This window comes from Pollachius pollachius (assembly GCF_949987615.1).
Source record: "Pollachius pollachius genome assembly, chromosome: 1".
Lineage (NCBI taxonomy): Eukaryota > Metazoa > Chordata > Actinopteri > Gadiformes > Gadidae > Pollachius > Pollachius pollachius.
This window is the reverse complement of record NC_136934.1, coordinates 34550567-34566822: the sequence shown is the minus strand read 5'-3', so window position 1 is coordinate 34566822 and position 16256 is coordinate 34550567. Positions and strand designations below refer to the sequence as shown.

At 42.5% G+C, this 16256-nt stretch overlaps 3 protein-coding genes across 4 annotated transcripts in view; 2 read left to right on the top strand and 1 right to left on the bottom strand.

Annotated features, from left to right (window-relative positions):
* Window positions 1-1901: 1901 nt before the first annotated feature.
* On the bottom strand, window positions 1902-7871 carry sri (sorcin). 2 transcript variants are annotated; one of them, XM_079752107.1, is made up of 8 exons: window positions 7708-7871; window positions 5436-5483; window positions 5079-5148; window positions 4927-4970; window positions 4461-4608; window positions 3915-4028; window positions 2572-2630; window positions 1902-2314 (listed from the first exon to the last, which is right to left on the bottom strand). In XM_079752107.1, exons 1-8 carry the CDS (start codon window positions 7756-7758, stop codon window positions 2288-2290), a joined length of 561 nt encoding a protein of 186 aa, XP_079608233.1. In that variant the 5' UTR covers window positions 7759-7871; the 3' UTR covers window positions 1902-2287. The 2 variants fall into 2 exon arrangements, with proteins under 2 accessions (XP_079608233.1, XP_079608232.1); XM_079752106.1 differs by having other exon boundaries at window positions 5436-5486; window positions 7708-7869.
* Window positions 7872-8486: 615 nt separating this feature from the next.
* Window positions 8487-12364, top strand: snrnp48 (small nuclear ribonucleoprotein 48 (U11/U12)). The gene is made up of 9 exons (XM_079728824.1): window positions 8487-8711; window positions 9069-9182; window positions 9456-9516; window positions 9791-9871; window positions 10362-10541; window positions 10775-10896; window positions 11248-11402; window positions 11773-11889; window positions 12010-12364. Exons 1-9 carry the CDS (start codon window positions 8565-8567, stop codon window positions 12095-12097), a joined length of 1065 nt encoding a protein of 354 aa, XP_079584950.1. The 5' UTR covers window positions 8487-8564; the 3' UTR covers window positions 12098-12364.
* Window positions 12365-14271: 1907 nt separating this feature from the next.
* LOC307087035 (uncharacterized protein) overlaps window positions 14272-16256 on the top strand; it is a gene marked incomplete at both ends in the record, with an annotated part of 12840 nt that continues 10855 nt past the window's right edge. Inside the window, 3 exons of the mRNA XM_079752438.1 lie at window positions 14272-14292; window positions 15825-15855; window positions 16208-16256. The exon at window positions 16208-16256 is cut by the window's right edge and continues 17 nt beyond it. Coding sequence (XP_079608564.1) covers window positions 14272-14292; window positions 15825-15855; window positions 16208-16256 — 101 coding nt within the window. The remainder of the gene's footprint in view (window positions 14293-15824; window positions 15856-16207) is intronic.

The window sequence follows — 16256 nt, the reverse complement described above, 5'->3', positions numbered from 1 at the left end:
CTAAACCTTGTAAAGAGAGTCTTGTAGTCTCATCTCAACCTGCTAATGATCATGACTCACTCATGGAGGAATACAGTGACTGTTTTGAGGGGCTTGGATGTTTACCAGGGGAATACAAAATTCAAGTTGATGAAAATGTGCCTCCAGTATTTCATCCATGCAGAAAAATACCATTCAAGCTGAGAGGAAAACTCACAGAAGAGTTAACTAGAATGGAGAAACTAGGAGTGATAAAGAAAATTGATGAACCTACATCATGGGTCAGCTCACTGGTCGCTGTGGAAAAGCCCAACGGAAAGCTGAAAACGTGTTTGGATCCAAGGCATCTTAACAAAGCAATCAAACGAGAACACTTTAAGTTGCCGACAAGAGAAGAGATCATGGCACAATTTGCTGGAGCAAACCTCATCCAGACAGATCGTGGATCAGCCCTGAAGAGAAATCGTGTGGACATCCATCTACAAACTAACTGCTCCAAGACTGTCACACAGCCACCAGAGGTGACAAACACCACTACGGGCAACAGAAACGGTCCGAGTTCCCTGAATACTACTGACCAAGGGCGTAGGAACCGGGGGGGGGGGGGGGGGGGGGGGGTGGTGGGGACGTGTCCCGTCCAATATTGGAGACAGGCGCATTTGTCCCACCTAAAAATTATACCGGGGGGAGAAAAATATTTTATTTTATTTTGAAAGCGCAACACAGCGTCTTGTCACTTCTTATTCTAAAAAAACTGGACTGAGCAATTAAAGAATTGATTTGATATTTATCAGTTCATTACTGCCATTCAAAATGTGTTTTCCTTTACATTTACAAATGTATCTTTTTAGTAGAATAAAATATATTTGTGAATTTTTTCAGTGTAGTTCATTTATGACATATTTCTGTTCAAACCATTAACGGATCTGTCAGGTTTCCGATATGTGTCCCCCCCAATGTTAAACTCATTCCTACGCCCCTGCTACTGACTCTGGTCAAATCTAATATTTAGATTTAGAAAGAAGAGTTGGATATATATAATAAATATAGATTTAGTTTTAACATCAACCTATATTTCAAATTTTCTTTGATAAATCATATCACGTTAAGAACGTTTTTGAGCAGTAGGCCTAAAAGTTTACAAACGGCACCGCATACAATACTTTCTAGAGGGCAAAGATAAACACTTTGTTCACCTACATGCACACAGGCGATTTGGCGGTGATTGATAGTTGGTAAAGCTGAGCCTCTGATCTGCGGCGGCCAGGGGATATCTCGCTCTCTCGTCACCTGCTCGCAGTCCTTCATTACCCTCGTGCAGAGCGCACGGCACGGCGTGGTGTAGGCTCCGGTTTGCGGGTTCCCTTGTGGCGCGACCACACGACACATCAACTCGGCTGTATAGGGCGAACAGTGCGTCTCGATGAGCCGTTTCATCAACTCAGCGCCGCCGTTCTTCATGTAGATGCGCATCCCGCGGGGATTGTGGCACGTTATGTTGTAGCTCACATTTCGACAAAAGTCGATTTTCAGAGGTTTGCAGTGCTCTCCGCTTGCTGCCAAAAAAGAACTCCCAGTCCCAGAACCAAGAAGGTCCACACTTTCACCATGACGCTAAACATTTCCGATAATGATAAACTTTCGGGAGAGCGGGCGATACAGTTCGAATGGGGGCTCAAATATTGTATGTCGTTTCGTTACGCAAAGTAGGGGATAATAAAGTATTTAGGGGATAACACTGTCCTACCAGCCAATCCGGGGCGGGAACGCGCAATCGATTTAGAATACGACTCTTGGACTGCATTCCAATGTTTGGGTTACATTAGTGTTGATCGATCAATTTCAAAATAATGGAACAGCAATATTAATGCTTTGAAGAAAGACCCAGCTACTATTCATTTGTTTAAAGAGCGACCAACCAGTTTTTGAGTATAGTTGGTTGTTTATTAATTAATAACATGTAGAAAATAACAGTTTGTGCATTTTATGAATTGTGTATAAATGGGAGAGATTTCTTAAAGTTTGATACAATATTTTGAACCGAATAGTGGTTGGCCCTAATTTATTTAAAACCTAACACTCCCATTCAATTAAAATACACAAACTAACACAAACAATGACAGTGGTTATAATGTAGTCCATCTGGACATTGGACAGCACCCCTCACTTACGATGTTATCATTTTAACATTAAACTGGAATGTGGTTTGTTTAAGTGAAAGATATGGCTGCAGTAAGAACAAAATAAAACATTAAGACATGTTATGAATGGAGTGTGCGTGAGGCAGACCATCGCTCTCTCCTCTTCCTCATGAGCTCATGGTAACCTGTATGAACTGGGAAGAACACATTAGGAAGGGGTGATTAGTATGACAGCACACATCTACAGGAAGTATCTGGATGGGGACACAATTATGCACATAATGTTGGTGGGGCCAGACTGTTTAGGCTCGTCAAACCTGAGGTGTTTAATGTCTTAAATGATGCATGATTGATAGGATGTTGTCTTGGTCTCTTGTTGTAAGAAAAAATGCCAATGGATGTGCAAAACACATAGTAAATATATAAATATAATATATAAACAAACACTGACATCATCATACTGAAAGGCGGCCGTGCCTTGTTGTGAACTGTCTCTCCTCCGGAAGTGATCTGGAACACACACAAACAATTGGAGTTCTAGGTGGAGAGAGAGAGAGAGAGAGAGAGAGAGAGAGAGAGAGAGAGAGAGAGAGAGAGAGAGAGAGAGAGAGAGAGAGAGAGAGAGAGAGAGAGAGAGAGAGAGAGAGAGAGAGAGAGAGAGAGAGAGAGAGAGAGAGAGAGAGAGAGAGAGAGAGAGAGCGCTTCTCGGAAACGTATATCAAAACGGCACGGCCTATGGCAAATTCTTTTAATTGAATAAAAAGCACTATCTCTCTAGAGCCGTTGGTCGTTGCGGAATACTGTAGCAACGGGGCGGCCCAGATGCCAGTAGCGCCGCTCCCTATGTAAATATAAAGGGCAAATTCTCAGGTTACAAATACAAAGTTTCTTACATTCATAGGATTATACACTAATACAACATACTTATGAACTTTATATTATATTACTGGTAATTACGTTCTGCTCAATGCCCTTACATTTTCACGCACAATGCATTTTTAAAACACAGTTTGTTGTTCACCAACTGCTACAATCAGTGTTGGGGTAGTTACTCAAAAAAAGTAATTAGTTACTTATTACTAGCTACTTCTGTAAATTGTAATGAGATTACTTTACTAGTTACTGCATTTGAAAAGTAACTTCACTACTTATTACTTTACTTTCCCATTTCTTAATTTACTGTAGATACATGGACAAACATCATAGCCCTATCATCGCTTAGTGTTTATTGTATAAATCTATACAAAATAGCATATAAAACCATATGAAAGGCAAGGCAACTTTATTTATTAGCACTTTTCATACAAAAGGAAGGCTTTTTCTAAATCTGGGCGATTTAATAGTCGACAGGGAAAGCCTGTCTTCTACAATGAACCCTGCAACCAGCTGGTCTTTCTGTGTCACCTGCTTCCGCGCTCCAACACTTGAATACTCCTTCGCACAAGCAGCTACGTTACTCAAATCGATCGCTATGGCAACGTGCCGAGGCAAGCAGGCGCTGCAGACAGAGGCAGCACGCATGCACGCACCACAACAGATCAGAACTTTACACGCAGGCAAACACGGCTTGGGTAACGCAGGAAAGCGCGTTACTGTAGTCTAGTAAAGTAGTGTAGTTACCGATATTTTAAATGTAATGCGTTACTTTACTTCGTTACCCAAAACAATAATATTGTTACTGTTAATACTTTACTTCGTTACCCAAAACAGTAATATTGTTACCCCAACACTGGCTACAATACACATAGCCTATAATAGTATATTTGGAGATGTTTGAGTGTGAAGGCAGCTCACCAGTGAGGCTGCGTAGCCGAACACAACAGGCCACGTAGTCGTCGAAGGCTATCCGGCCGTGGGTGCTGTGGCGTCGAAGCACGACCCCCAAACTCTGGGGGCTGAAGTTATAACCTGCCGCCGCCAGCACAACAAACACAACACATTCAACAAACAATACACATGCAGCATGGCAATTATTTATTAACAACTGTGTTAATATAAAATAAGGGGACATATTGCAGGTATAGAGACGTGCTATATCTGTACGCATGTCCATAAAATTCATCCTATATGTTTGGAGATATAATTCTGATCAAGACACAACCAAACGATCAGAGATGACCTGAGAAACTTTACACTTGCTGGGTTTGAGTCTACTTCCTGATGGAGGATTAGGGTTTCAAAATGCAGAAGTTAAATTTTTTCTCGTTTTAATTCCCAAACAGAAAGGAATAACTAAATGGTAAACTTGAAAGAGATTGCATGCTTTTTTCTGAAGATCTCAAGTTTCTCAAATTAGTTTGCTCGACCACCGCTGAATGAGGATAAAGTCCTTGTTCCTACCCATGCTGCCTAGGGCCTGCTGCATCTCCTGGGCCTCGATGGTCCCGCTGCGGTCCCGGTCCATGGTCACGAAGTTCTGCTTCCAGCCGTTCAGGGCCCCCGCTAGCTCCTTGAACTCAGTGAAACCCATGGAGCCCGACATGTCCCGCTGACACAACCTTCGGTTAAAGAATGAATGCCTTTTCTTCTTTTTAGGAAGACACATACACTATGAGCAGCAGTATTATTGGCAAGGCTATATCTTTGTGATGATTCAAAGAAACATCAGAAGTTGTAAAGGAGATATCGTTGTTGCTATTGTTTGTCACTGTTTATTTGACACCATATATAATTGGAAGGAGTGAACAGACATACACTTTTTAAGTAGGTCGCTTTATGTTGTACTTTAACTAGAAACCAAACCTAACTCCTAAATTCTCAAACAAACGTGTGCACGCACGCACACACACACACACGATGAGGATACGTCGAGCATGTTGATCATGAGTCTGCAGGTCTCCAGGTTAAAAGCTGTAAGAGAGAAAACATTCAAACTGTTCAAAAACAGAGGATGGAGCGATCCCAGAGCGCATCCTCCTTCATGATGGGACAGCAGGATGATGCTAAACATGCACTTACGCTTGTAGGTGCCAGCCATTCCACACTGTGTGAGACACCTCTGAAGCTCCTCTGCAGAGATCTGGCCATCCTGTTGATGGTCGCAAACAAACAGTTGTGAGGAAACACTGTCAGAAGGGTGTTACACTCAATAGATTGATGGAGCCTCTGTTTACGACACATTCCACAGTTGCTGATATGGAGACTATATGAAACAAGGGTAGGATTGTGTAGGCCCACTCTCTGGTACGCAGAGAACACCAACATAGATCTGATTGTTGGCTTATGAGGGTCGCTGCATGTTATTTTTAGGTAAGGTATCTTCGAGCAGCACTGAATTGTGAACTGTATGGTGTGAATACTGTGTGGTATCGTTACCTGTCCGGCAACAGATGAAAAGAATCCGTAGAGAGGATCCTGCTGCTGCTGCTAGAGATATATTGGAAGACAGCGAAACAGAGATAGAACAAGAGTTAGTATAGCGCTTTTTTTGTTAATTTAAAGAAAAGACTTGGGTACACTTTAAAGGTCCCATGGCATGCTACTTTATGGACGCTTTACTATAGATATTAGTGGGCCCCAAGCACAGTATTTGAAGACGTTCCCGAAATTCAGCCGTGGTGCAGAATTACAGCCACTACGAGCCAGTCGCACATTGAGCTTTCCCCAAACGCGCCGTTTCGGTGTCTGTAGCATTAATGCAAATGAGGAGGAGAGAGGCGGGTCAAGGAGGAGGGTTGGGGTGTGGCCCTTGAGCAGCTTGCGGCCACACACACTATCATATAATATTATCACGGCCAAAAACTGTGAGCCTCCAGACGATATGAATCTCAAACGACTGCGTTGGGTTCCCCGGTGTCTCTGGTTCTTCCACGTCCACATCAATCCGAAGTAGACTGAACCACGACATGGAGGAGAAAGGGATTGTTGCCCGTGATTGTTGACCGCGGTTGTCTCCCGCCGGAGCCTCGCTGCCGAGGCGCCACCACCTCCTGCAGCGATAAACGCCGAGGAGGTGGTCCCTCGGCGGCAGGAAGTGGGGCTCAAGCGGGAGACATTCGCGGGCAACAATCCCTTTCTCCTCCATGTCGTGGTTAATGTACTTCAGGGAGTCAAAGCCAAAGTTCCTTTCCCCCAATTCCTTCTCAACCATGGCTGAGGTAACCCCCACTACGTGCCTTGTTGTGGAAATACCGAGTCCGACGTGTAATGCGCCATAACACAAACAGCAGAACGGTTATCCAAATAACAAAGAAGTGTACAGACACTTGCGTTACAGTGTGTGTAATCACACACACACACGTTGCGTTTGCACGGTCGTATCTCATTGGCGGGCCAAATTCTCTGGGCTGGCAAGGCAGAGAAGGGGAGGTGGCATCTCCCCTTATGTTGGATTGAATGGAGGAAGTTCTCCTCAACAGTTTGTTAAAGAGCATATTACCGTGTGGCAAGATCCTCTGAACAAACTCCAGAAATCATCTTCTGATCAATAGTAGCCTATTGTTATCAATCAATATTATATATTATCATATATATATATATATATACACATTATATAACTAATGCCATTAGTCTAGCCCTTCTTTTTTCTCTATGAAACCCATGTCAACATTTTAGGCACCGTAATCGTTGTTGTTGTTGTGTGGTTGTTTTGGTCAAAGGATGGGTAGGAGCATTCAATGGGATCCAGTTGTTCTGGATGAACAATGCATTCGAGGGCGTAGCTTGGCAGGACATCGCCATTCTTAAGATCCCGTGTTGGGTAACCGCTCCAACCCGTGGACGTTGCACGGTTAAGCGACTGCACATTGACCCCAGGAGAGACTAGTCGAAGTTATCCGTTTACTTAACCACAGTAAAGTGTATTTTCCCTTCGGAGTAAATTTAAGCATGTGAACTAAAGCCAACAACCACTTCCTCCCCGCCCCACCGCTTGCTCTTCAGAGAAAACCATCCCATACCTTATTGCACCCCTCTTTGTAAACGACCCCCTTTGTGCATTTGCATATTTCACAAACTCTTGCTTAATGAAACTGTTTACTGACATGCAGCGCTTCCTATTGCTGAACGAAGGGGCTTGATGGTATAGCCCTATGCTAGTTTTATCTAAAGTCTCGTTTCTTCAGCAAATTGAGACATCTTTTTATTATATTTATTTATTTAAATCTTGCCGCTGTTGGTTTTTATAGAAAGAATTATGAAAAAAAGCTTCGAGTTGGACCCCTTTAGTTAGCCTTTTCTGTGATAACTTGCGTATCAATCACTGATAATTATCGGTTAAGAGTCCAAAGATGTACATAAACATAAATGATGCCTATAATGACATGGCCAGATTTCTGAAAGGAAAAACGTGGAAATTTGTAGTTTGTCAGGAACAAATAGGGACATAACTATACACATGTTCCCTATTATCATGATAAATGTTGCCTACTGTAGTGAAAGATTGAGCAACATGCCCAACGGTTTACTATAAGCCTATGCGGTTTAATTTTTGGTAAACCAGCCCAAAACAAGCCAAAGTAGGCACTTCGAATAAGGAATCGTTGTTAATTATTGCCATATGATCAAGGTCGGTCATGCCTGCAGAAACAGGGACCATTTCCGGGGACATATTCGGACGCTATGCCAATTTACGATCGCCTTTACTTACCCCCATCGCATATCCCGCTTGCGGGGGAGCGCCATATCCCGGATAAGCCATCGCTTAATGCTTTCAGATATCGTGAGGCTGTTTTTAATATAATTGAGAGCGCTCTGCTCGTCGGTGTCCGTGTGTTCAGGCTCGGTTTGATCTACTAGGCGTGTCATCCCCAAACTGCGTTGTATATGCAAATAAGTAAGGAAGTGTTGATACATTATTTATAATTATTTAATAGACCTAACAAGCGGAGATTTAACTTTTTTTGTAAGACACTGGGTACTCTATTTTTTATTGTATTTATTGGGCAAAACAGGCGAGACCAGGAACCATTCAGATCGGATATTGGAATGCGGGACGTCATCAGGTTTTACATACTCATCTTCTAAAGAAACGGATCAGGGTGTTCGGTTTAGAATAGGTTGTAGGCTATAGGGTATTAGGTTTATTGCTATTTATAACACACAGGCACCCCCTCCATATTTAGATAGGTGAAATAATGCTGAGCAATGCATTTAATCTGCCCCCTGGACCACCCCCAGTAGCCCGATAAACACGATAGAATATGTACACTAGCATGGCTTTCTTTTATTGGTGTTTTGTTGTTGTTGTTGTTGTTGTTGATTTAGGGCCACACGAGTTATTTTGAGTCTGATATTTTATGTTATTATTTTACTTGTATTGCGTAAAGTAGACCGAAAATATAGTTTTAATGAGCAAATAAAAAAATAAAACACAAGCTGCCCTGACGTCATCTCTCTGCGCCAGCTGCACGGGCGGACCGGCCACAACATCGCAGGGATGTGAGCAGAAATTGAGCAGAAATTTCATTCAATCAAATAGTCCAGTAAACTAGATTTAATACAAATATGACCGACACTTTGGGAACACAAACCGTTGAGGAGCGACTAGGCTGTCTACAAGAGTTGACCAAGTTCACAGAAAACTGTCAGAAACAGTTGAACGACATACTTGAAACGCTGGGATGGTTTCCTGAATATGATGGCTCCGCTCAGGTTATCCAAAGCCCGCCGGATATTTATGTCTTAAATATGCTATAGCCTTCATTCAGCTTTAAATACATACTTCTGTATTACATTGTGTGAAATATAGGATCTGTATATGCCTTGTAGGATTTGTTGAATCATTCATTTTATGAAGCCCCTGTTCATTTGTGATTATTAAATCATTAAACTGGTAAAATTGTAATCATACAGTGGTCTGTGTTAAATACACATATATCAGATTAAGTATCATGACTAAATTATACTGTGACTGAAATATACTAAGAACTGTGTCTCATAGTAGTCAGTGTGGTTTCCCAAGGTGGTTCTGTATCTTGATACATCCCAATGTGTTGATCACGTCCGTAGGAGACGATGGTCCTGTGTCCCTTCGACCCAAACCATCGCATCCCGGTCAGATCCCTGGAGAGACACAAATCCTCCTGTAGCCTCAGTAAAATGGGCTACTCTGCTGAGGAGCAGGTACTGCACACATTGGAATACTGAACAGAACGCTGTAGGAATGCACGTGTAGTTGTGTTGCTTGTCAACACCACAAGCTGCTGAAAATGAATTGTAATATTGTGTCACCATGGTGATTAACTAATACAACTTGCAAGTAAACTGGAGATCAATAGAAAATATTTTGAAAGTTGTTTTGGTTGTGATCTCACCATTGGACCAGGGTCATCCCATGGTTGGGAGATTCAACCAAACACTTTAATTGAGTTTCAGACTGTTTTATTTGTTTTGCAGGAAGAGATGTACGACTCTTCAGTTTGTTATGAGAAGTCAAACATAAGAAGTGTCACAATGGGTGAGTGAGTGTGATCTTATTGAATACATCTAAATCAAATCTTGGCCTTTTAGAATTTGATATAAATACTTTCATGTCTGAGTTATATTTAATTTGCCTTCTTATAACTTTTTTTTATAAATATCTTGGCAAACTAAATCCTTGTCATGCTACACATTGATCTACTTATCAATCACCCTTAATCGACCAACACATTACTGCTGCTCACTGGATGCTATGGTTTGCATATTGATCCTTCCCCTCTTCAACTCAATGGTGCCGGGTCTCCATGCAGATGAAGCTACCCAGCAACAGGTGATCCTCAAGGCAAGAGCTGCTGCTCCGTTGATGAGGATGGAGGGAGTGTTCTGGCAAGGTAAACAACTGGTTCAGCTGCAACCTCTAATTATTCAGACACTTCAGCAAGGAGCCCTTGTTTTAGTCTGTGTTGGCTGGATTACCCAGTGAAGTAGAGTAAAAAAAATGTTGGGAGGTATACAATTTTGAGGGGGAACTTTTTGTATCTAAAACCTGTCAATATGTAATTAAATAATATTCTCAGCTAACATCCAGTTTTTCTGCAGCACAAGAATTTTGCAACACCATTTAATGTCTCTTACAAAATTGATGTATAGATATAAAATGCTTCTATACCATATAAAGGCCTGATGTGTGACCTTTTTAGAGCTATTTTGACCTCAGTGATCTGCATGTACATTGATCTGATATAATACAATTCAATTATTAAAAGTAGTTACATCTTGCTAGACTTATTATTGAACACCCATGTAATTCATGCCCAGAACAGTGGTAGGTGTCTGTTGAGCTGGCAGACTGTGAGTGACTGAGATTGTGGGGTCTTTCAGGCGAGTACACTAGCCAGCCCTTGGACGTGCCCCAGAACCACAAGCGGGCGCTCTGTGACCTCACGGTGGCCGACCGGTTGGCTCTGTACGACCACGTGACCGGTGAGCTCAACCAAAAGCAGCAAGAGGCTGCCGCCAACGAGGACCTCTACGTTGATCTGGTGGCCAAACTCAAGAGGGGTAGGTCATCATGGGAACCCTATTGTTTGTTACACACCGTCGTTATTACTATCCCGATACGTTCACTGCATCAGGTTTAATTTTTTTAATGTACCTCCAGACAGTTTTTGTCCCATTATTCCAAAAACGACGAGGAGAAAATTTTATTGAGTCGTAATCTGAATAGCATATTGACTACGAGTCTTTGACCCGCGGTGACGTTGTTTCTTTTCTCCTCTGGGGTTGTGTTGCAGACGAGCAGCAGGGAGAGCCCAAGTCCCACCTGGAGCTGATGGCCGAGAAGAGAGACTACAAGAGGAGGCGGCAGTCCTACCGTGCCAAGAACGTCCACATCACCAAGAAGTCCTACACCGAGGTGGGACCCCCTAGTCCACTACCAGACCCACCAGACATCCTGACCGGGCTACCGCAGTGGAAGCACGATAGATGTCTGGTCCCCGTATTGAATTGATTTACCGAACACCGTTGGGGTCACCGGATTTAATCCCTAGTGTCCTAGCGAAGGATCATTCACTCCCAATGGTAAAACCGCAGGAGACTTCTGACTAGGTGCATCCCTACTAGGTATCTGGCTGGTGGAAGACTGTTGCTTTACTGGGCATTTTGAGAGGAGAACGGGCTGTAGGGAGGAGAATAAACGAGGCCCACTGCAGGGGTGGTGGTAGAGAGGACGGGGTGGGTAATGTGTTGGTCCTCGACTCTGCAGGTCATCAGGGAGGTGATAAAAGTGCACTCTGGGGAGCTGGCCCGAGAGTGGAAAGAGGAGAGCTGCAATGAGGAGAAGGAGAAGGCTGAGAAGAAGGAAAAGGAGCAGGAGAAGGAGGATGAGGAGGAGAGGGGCTCAATACGCTCCTCAAAGAGGTACTGCACCCAACTTACATGCACAGAACACAACAAATGAATTATATCGCTTAATGTCTCAGATATGACATTGATGAGCCCTGTGAGGTAACAAACCTCCCAATGCTGTATCTTTGTTGTTTACATTATTGAGGGACAAACAGTAAAAATTACTTCGCAAATGCTGCCACAAACAACATGTTGTGCAGGAGCTTTTATAGTATAGTGTTGACAACTCCCTTTGTTGTGTTATCCCATACAGATACTCACTAACACAACAGTTGCTCTCCCATCCACCCATCGTGTTTCTTCATCCAGTGTTTGGTTCCAGGTTGGTCCTTATGGGGTCGCTCAGTGATCATATGTTTGTTTGTCTGCCTGCGTGAGTCAGGCGGCGGTCAGACGACGAGTGTTCGGAGTCGCGTGAGCCGCCGGCGTCCCGCGACAGGAGCTGGCAGCGCAGCCGGAAGCACAGCCCGGAGCGAGAGGACAGGAAGAGGAAGAAGAGGTGAGAGAACGCTGGGGGGAGGAAGACGGACGGACTGGGTTAAAAGTGTGTTCTGTGTCCCTCAGGAATGTTAGAGACGTTTCTCAATTCAAAGTTGTTTTTATTTTTTTCATTCGATAGAGATTCAGGTTCTCCAGACGAGCGGCATCACGAGCGGAAGAAGAAAAAGAAGAAGAAGAAAAAAGATGAAAAGGAGAAGGAGAAGTAATGCGGTGATCATCATCAGAAACACAAACAAGAGCGGCTTCATGCTGTGGGACAATCATCACGCTCAAGGATTACAAATTATGGACTCAAGGCTATCAATTGCAATTATCTTTTTTATTTCTGTTCCTTTCTTTATAATTTCTGTTTCTTCCTTAACATTTATGTTTGTATTATTTTCAGACACCGCTTTTCTAATGGGTGCTTTGAATCTTGAGTTGTTGTTGACACAAGGTCGTCAAACGACCCCATGACAAATAAAGTTGTTATCTCATCACAGGTCATCAGGTTTACAGCATCCCTCATTCTAGATCTGCAATTTAAATCAACATATTTTTAGATAACTTATATATATTCAATATGGTCAGGTTTACTACACTCTACAATAATTACAAAATGACAGTTCAAACACCTTCAGTGCAAAATTTATTTGAACTAAATTGTTCTGTATCTGGTAAGTGGGCGCCGCATAACCATATTAGACTGATACAGATTTAATAATTAAAAAAATAAGTCAGAAGTCTGTTGAAACACATTAGGTTCCTGCAGTGAGCCAGTATCCATGAACATCCATTTTCTTTTCTCCTCACGTCTTAAGAATATCTGGAAACATATTAGCACCACTGCTCAAATGTTTTTCCATTCCCTGCTGCAGAATACTTTCTGAATCGTGTTAATATTGTCAATTAAAAATGTCAGTAAAATACTAATACACAATATCCCATGTAATCTTCTTTACGCATAGTTTACATCCCATCCAAACTTATTGTGAATAATTTACTTCCTTAAGGACATACCACTCACATCTCTCAGATGATTGGCTGAGCTCCCAAAAAGGCTGGTTTGGAGTATAGAACTGTGGAATGTAGAACAGGAGTGAAAGAGCTGGCATAGTTTAACAACTGGGTCAAGAGGTCAATGGAGGTAGAACGCCCTACTTTGATGCATACGTTAACACGTAGACATGTAATGTATGGGGATTATGATGGATGGCTAAATTATTATACCCATTAAAAATGTCTTGCTCTTACAAATTGAATCTTGAATTGTACTGCATTCCAACATTCCTCAGGACTTTATTGATTTTTATTGATTTAAATTCAAAAATGTATTCATGGTTTCTAGACAGCATTCATTTGATTCCCAAATGAAGTCAGAGTTGCTTTTTGAGCAAGAACATGTCTTCAGAACATGCAATCCTTAAATCAAGGGCGTAGGAACCGGGGGGGACGGAGGGGACGTGTCCCCTCCAATATTGGAGACAGGCGCATTTGTCCCACCTAAAAATTATACCGGGGGAGAAAAATATTTTATTTTATTTTGAAAGCGCAACACAGCGTCTTGTCACCGCTTGTTATTCTTAAAAACTGGATGATTGAGCGTGCAATTAAAGAATTTATTTGATATTTATCAGTTCATTACTGCCATTCAAAATGTGTTTTCCTTTACATTTACAAATGTGTCTTTTTAGTAGAATAAAATATATTTGTGAATTTTTTCAGTGTAGTTAATTTATGACATTTCTATTCAAACCATTAACGGATCTGTCAGGTTTCCGATATGTGTCCCCCCCCCCCAATGTTAAACTCATTCCTACGCCCCTGCCTTCAATTATTAGTTGAAATAGATGAAATACCTGAATGCCATATAGAAATATAATAATCAATGGACTCACATCTTTTACCTATTTGCATATTTTGATAAGAAGTTTTTAGTGAGTTCTTCATTCCTTTAACTAATTTCACCTGAAAAATATCTATCTTAATTGCTCTCTCTCTCTCTCTCTCTCTCTCTCTTTCTCTCTCTCCTGGTGATGTGGAGTGAGAAGTAGCTTCAGGTATTTCTCACCCTGACGAGGAGGAGAGCGAGAGAAAGAGAAAAAGAGAGAGAGAGAGAGGGAAAGGTGAAGAGGCAAGGAGACCCCGTCAGATCCTGGGAACCTGGAGAAACACTTGAGGACCTGGAGAGAAACGAAAGACGAGTGCGAGCGAGAGAGAGGGAAGAAAGGGGACAGGGAGGCCGTTGGAAGAGAATAAGGAGGGAGAATGCTGTAAAGGAACAGCCTGACTGAAGATACTCTTTCACTCTGAGCTGTGTGTTTCATCAGGGCCTGTGCAGCCTGTTTCCCGGGTAGTCAGGCTTACTCAGGCTGTTCTGACTGGATTCTACTGCAGCATCATGGTGGCCTCAGACATCCAGGTAGGAGGGTAATGGTGGAGGGGGTATATTGGGTTTGGGTTATTTATCCCGGAGGGCTTGTTGGTGGCAGGTACATTAGTGGGTCGGGTCGGAAGTGTTGGAGTTGAGAGTGGTTTTGAATGGAGGTGGGGAATGCTGTGGGCAACTTTGGAGAAAGACATCTTAGTAGTGGATTTCTCTTTCACTCACTTCCACAAACATAATGATCCATATTATAATCTATGTATGTATGTACTTTTTGGATTTTTAGTAACGCTAGAATCATATGAAGAGCTTTTGGTCGAAGACAGCGTTTGACCTGTCTGTCCTGGGGGACCAGAAGGTTAAGGTGGGGTTACCATCTCACCACTTGGGGGCGCCACCCTGGGAATCTATGAAGAGTTGAGTTTATGTGCTTGCACATGACGACAGACTGCTGAGTACAGTATATTATATGTGACCCACTTAAACAATTGTACTTGTTAAAAGGATATAAGTTCAGCGACATTAAATGAAACATAATATATTTAAATACATTAAATTAATTCCTTACCAGTTTAAAAAAAAGGACATATGTATAGTTTTTCATTTTTTTAAGCAACTGTATATTGTTTGTGATCATGGTTTAATTAATTAACAAAAAAGACAATATCTCAACTCATTTACATTAAATCATCAAACTTTCATTGTTCAGAAACGCACTTTTAATATATCACATAAAATGTTCAGTATCACTGAGATTCACGGAAACATGAACATGAAGAAATGAACCCTCAGACCTAAAGATCAAACGTTATCTAAGGAAGGCCTCCAATTCATCCAAACCATCCCAATGACTTTATTCAAAGAACCAACCACACCCGTGTCACTCCACTATTCGGGTGGGTGTAAGTATGTGTGTGTGTGTGTGTGTGTGTGTGTGTGTGTGTGTGTGTGTGTGTGTGTGTGTGTGTTTGTGTGTGTGTGTGGTGTGTCTTTTGGATTATTCAACAGGCAGCGCTGGAATGTGAGATGAGACTGAGAAGTGCCTTTGCCTTTGCTCTGAGGTCTGAGGCTCACAAAGAGCCCTCTGAGCTCAACCCCACAGTGGTCACTGGCTTGCTGTGGACTCTGTCCTGAGGGACACCAGCCCCCCACTGTGGGAGGAGCTACTGTCCCTCACTTGACGTCCCTGTATGAAATCTGATTTATGACCTGCTCCCAGGTCATTTATTACAGGGCATATCTTCCCTGATTTGATTGGGGAATCCATCTAACTTGTCAGTCACCTGTGATGGAAATGGAACAGTTCTCAATGAGGGAGGGAGGGAGGGAGGGAGGGAGGGAGCAGAGAGGGAGGGAGGGAGCAGAGAGGGAGCATGAGTTTTTTGTGTTATTCTCTGAAATAGCAAGATTGACAGGTAGGGTAACGCTAACCCTATAGGACCAATAAATAAAATAAATGACCTCAAATAGATGGCGCTGATTGTGCTTCACTTCTGTGATGTTTTCTGTGTGTGTTTCAGGTGGCGGTTGTGTGGTTGTGTTTCCTGTTGAGGGCCGTCTCATGTCAGGGCCAGGAGGAATACTCTGGCTACCACTCAGGTCAGTCACGTCATGATTTACAATATGCAAATAAAGGCTTTTAAATCAACCTTACCCTTAAGCAAGCATTAAAGCAGCACTATGCAACTTCTTCACCTCAGCCGCTGCTGTTGATCAACCATTTTCTCCACACACCAGATTGATTTAGAGAGACATTACGTCTGGCTTGAATTAAATATGGACGGTTGGGTTTTTATTCTCTACAGACACATCACTTCAAACACACATTTTAAGCAAAATTGGTGACTGCAGTGAAAAAGGTAGAGGTAATAAACATGAGTTAGGGAAACAGGTCATTCCCATAACAGGAATACTGCTCACAATATATGATTGTCTGATGCTTGATGTCCAGGTGAAGACCACACGTACGAGGGGTCGCTGGTGGACCACTATGAGAACTC

Coding starts and splice junctions, on each gene's coding strand:
- sri (XM_079752106.1), bottom strand. CDS start 7,758: ATGGCTTATCCGGGATATGGCGCTCCCCCGCAAGCGGGATATGCGATG. Junction 5,487..7,707: donor AAGCGGGATATGCGATGGGG/GTAAGTAAAGGC, acceptor ATATATCTCTAG/CAGCAGCAGCAGGATCCTCT. Junction 2,631..3,914: donor TCGGCTACGCAGCCTCACTG/GTGAGCTGCCTT, acceptor TGTGTGTTCCAG/ATCACTTCCGGAGGAGAGAC.
- snrnp48 (XM_079728824.1), top strand. CDS start 8,565: ATGACCGACACTTTGGGAACACAAACCGTTGAGGAGCGACTAGGCTGT. Junction 8,712..9,068: donor AATATGATGGCTCCGCTCAG/GTTATCCAAAGC, acceptor TCACGTCCGTAG/GAGACGATGGTCCTGTGTCC. Junction 9,872..10,361: donor GGAGGGAGTGTTCTGGCAAG/GTAAACAACTGG, acceptor GGGGTCTTTCAG/GCGAGTACACTAGCCAGCCC.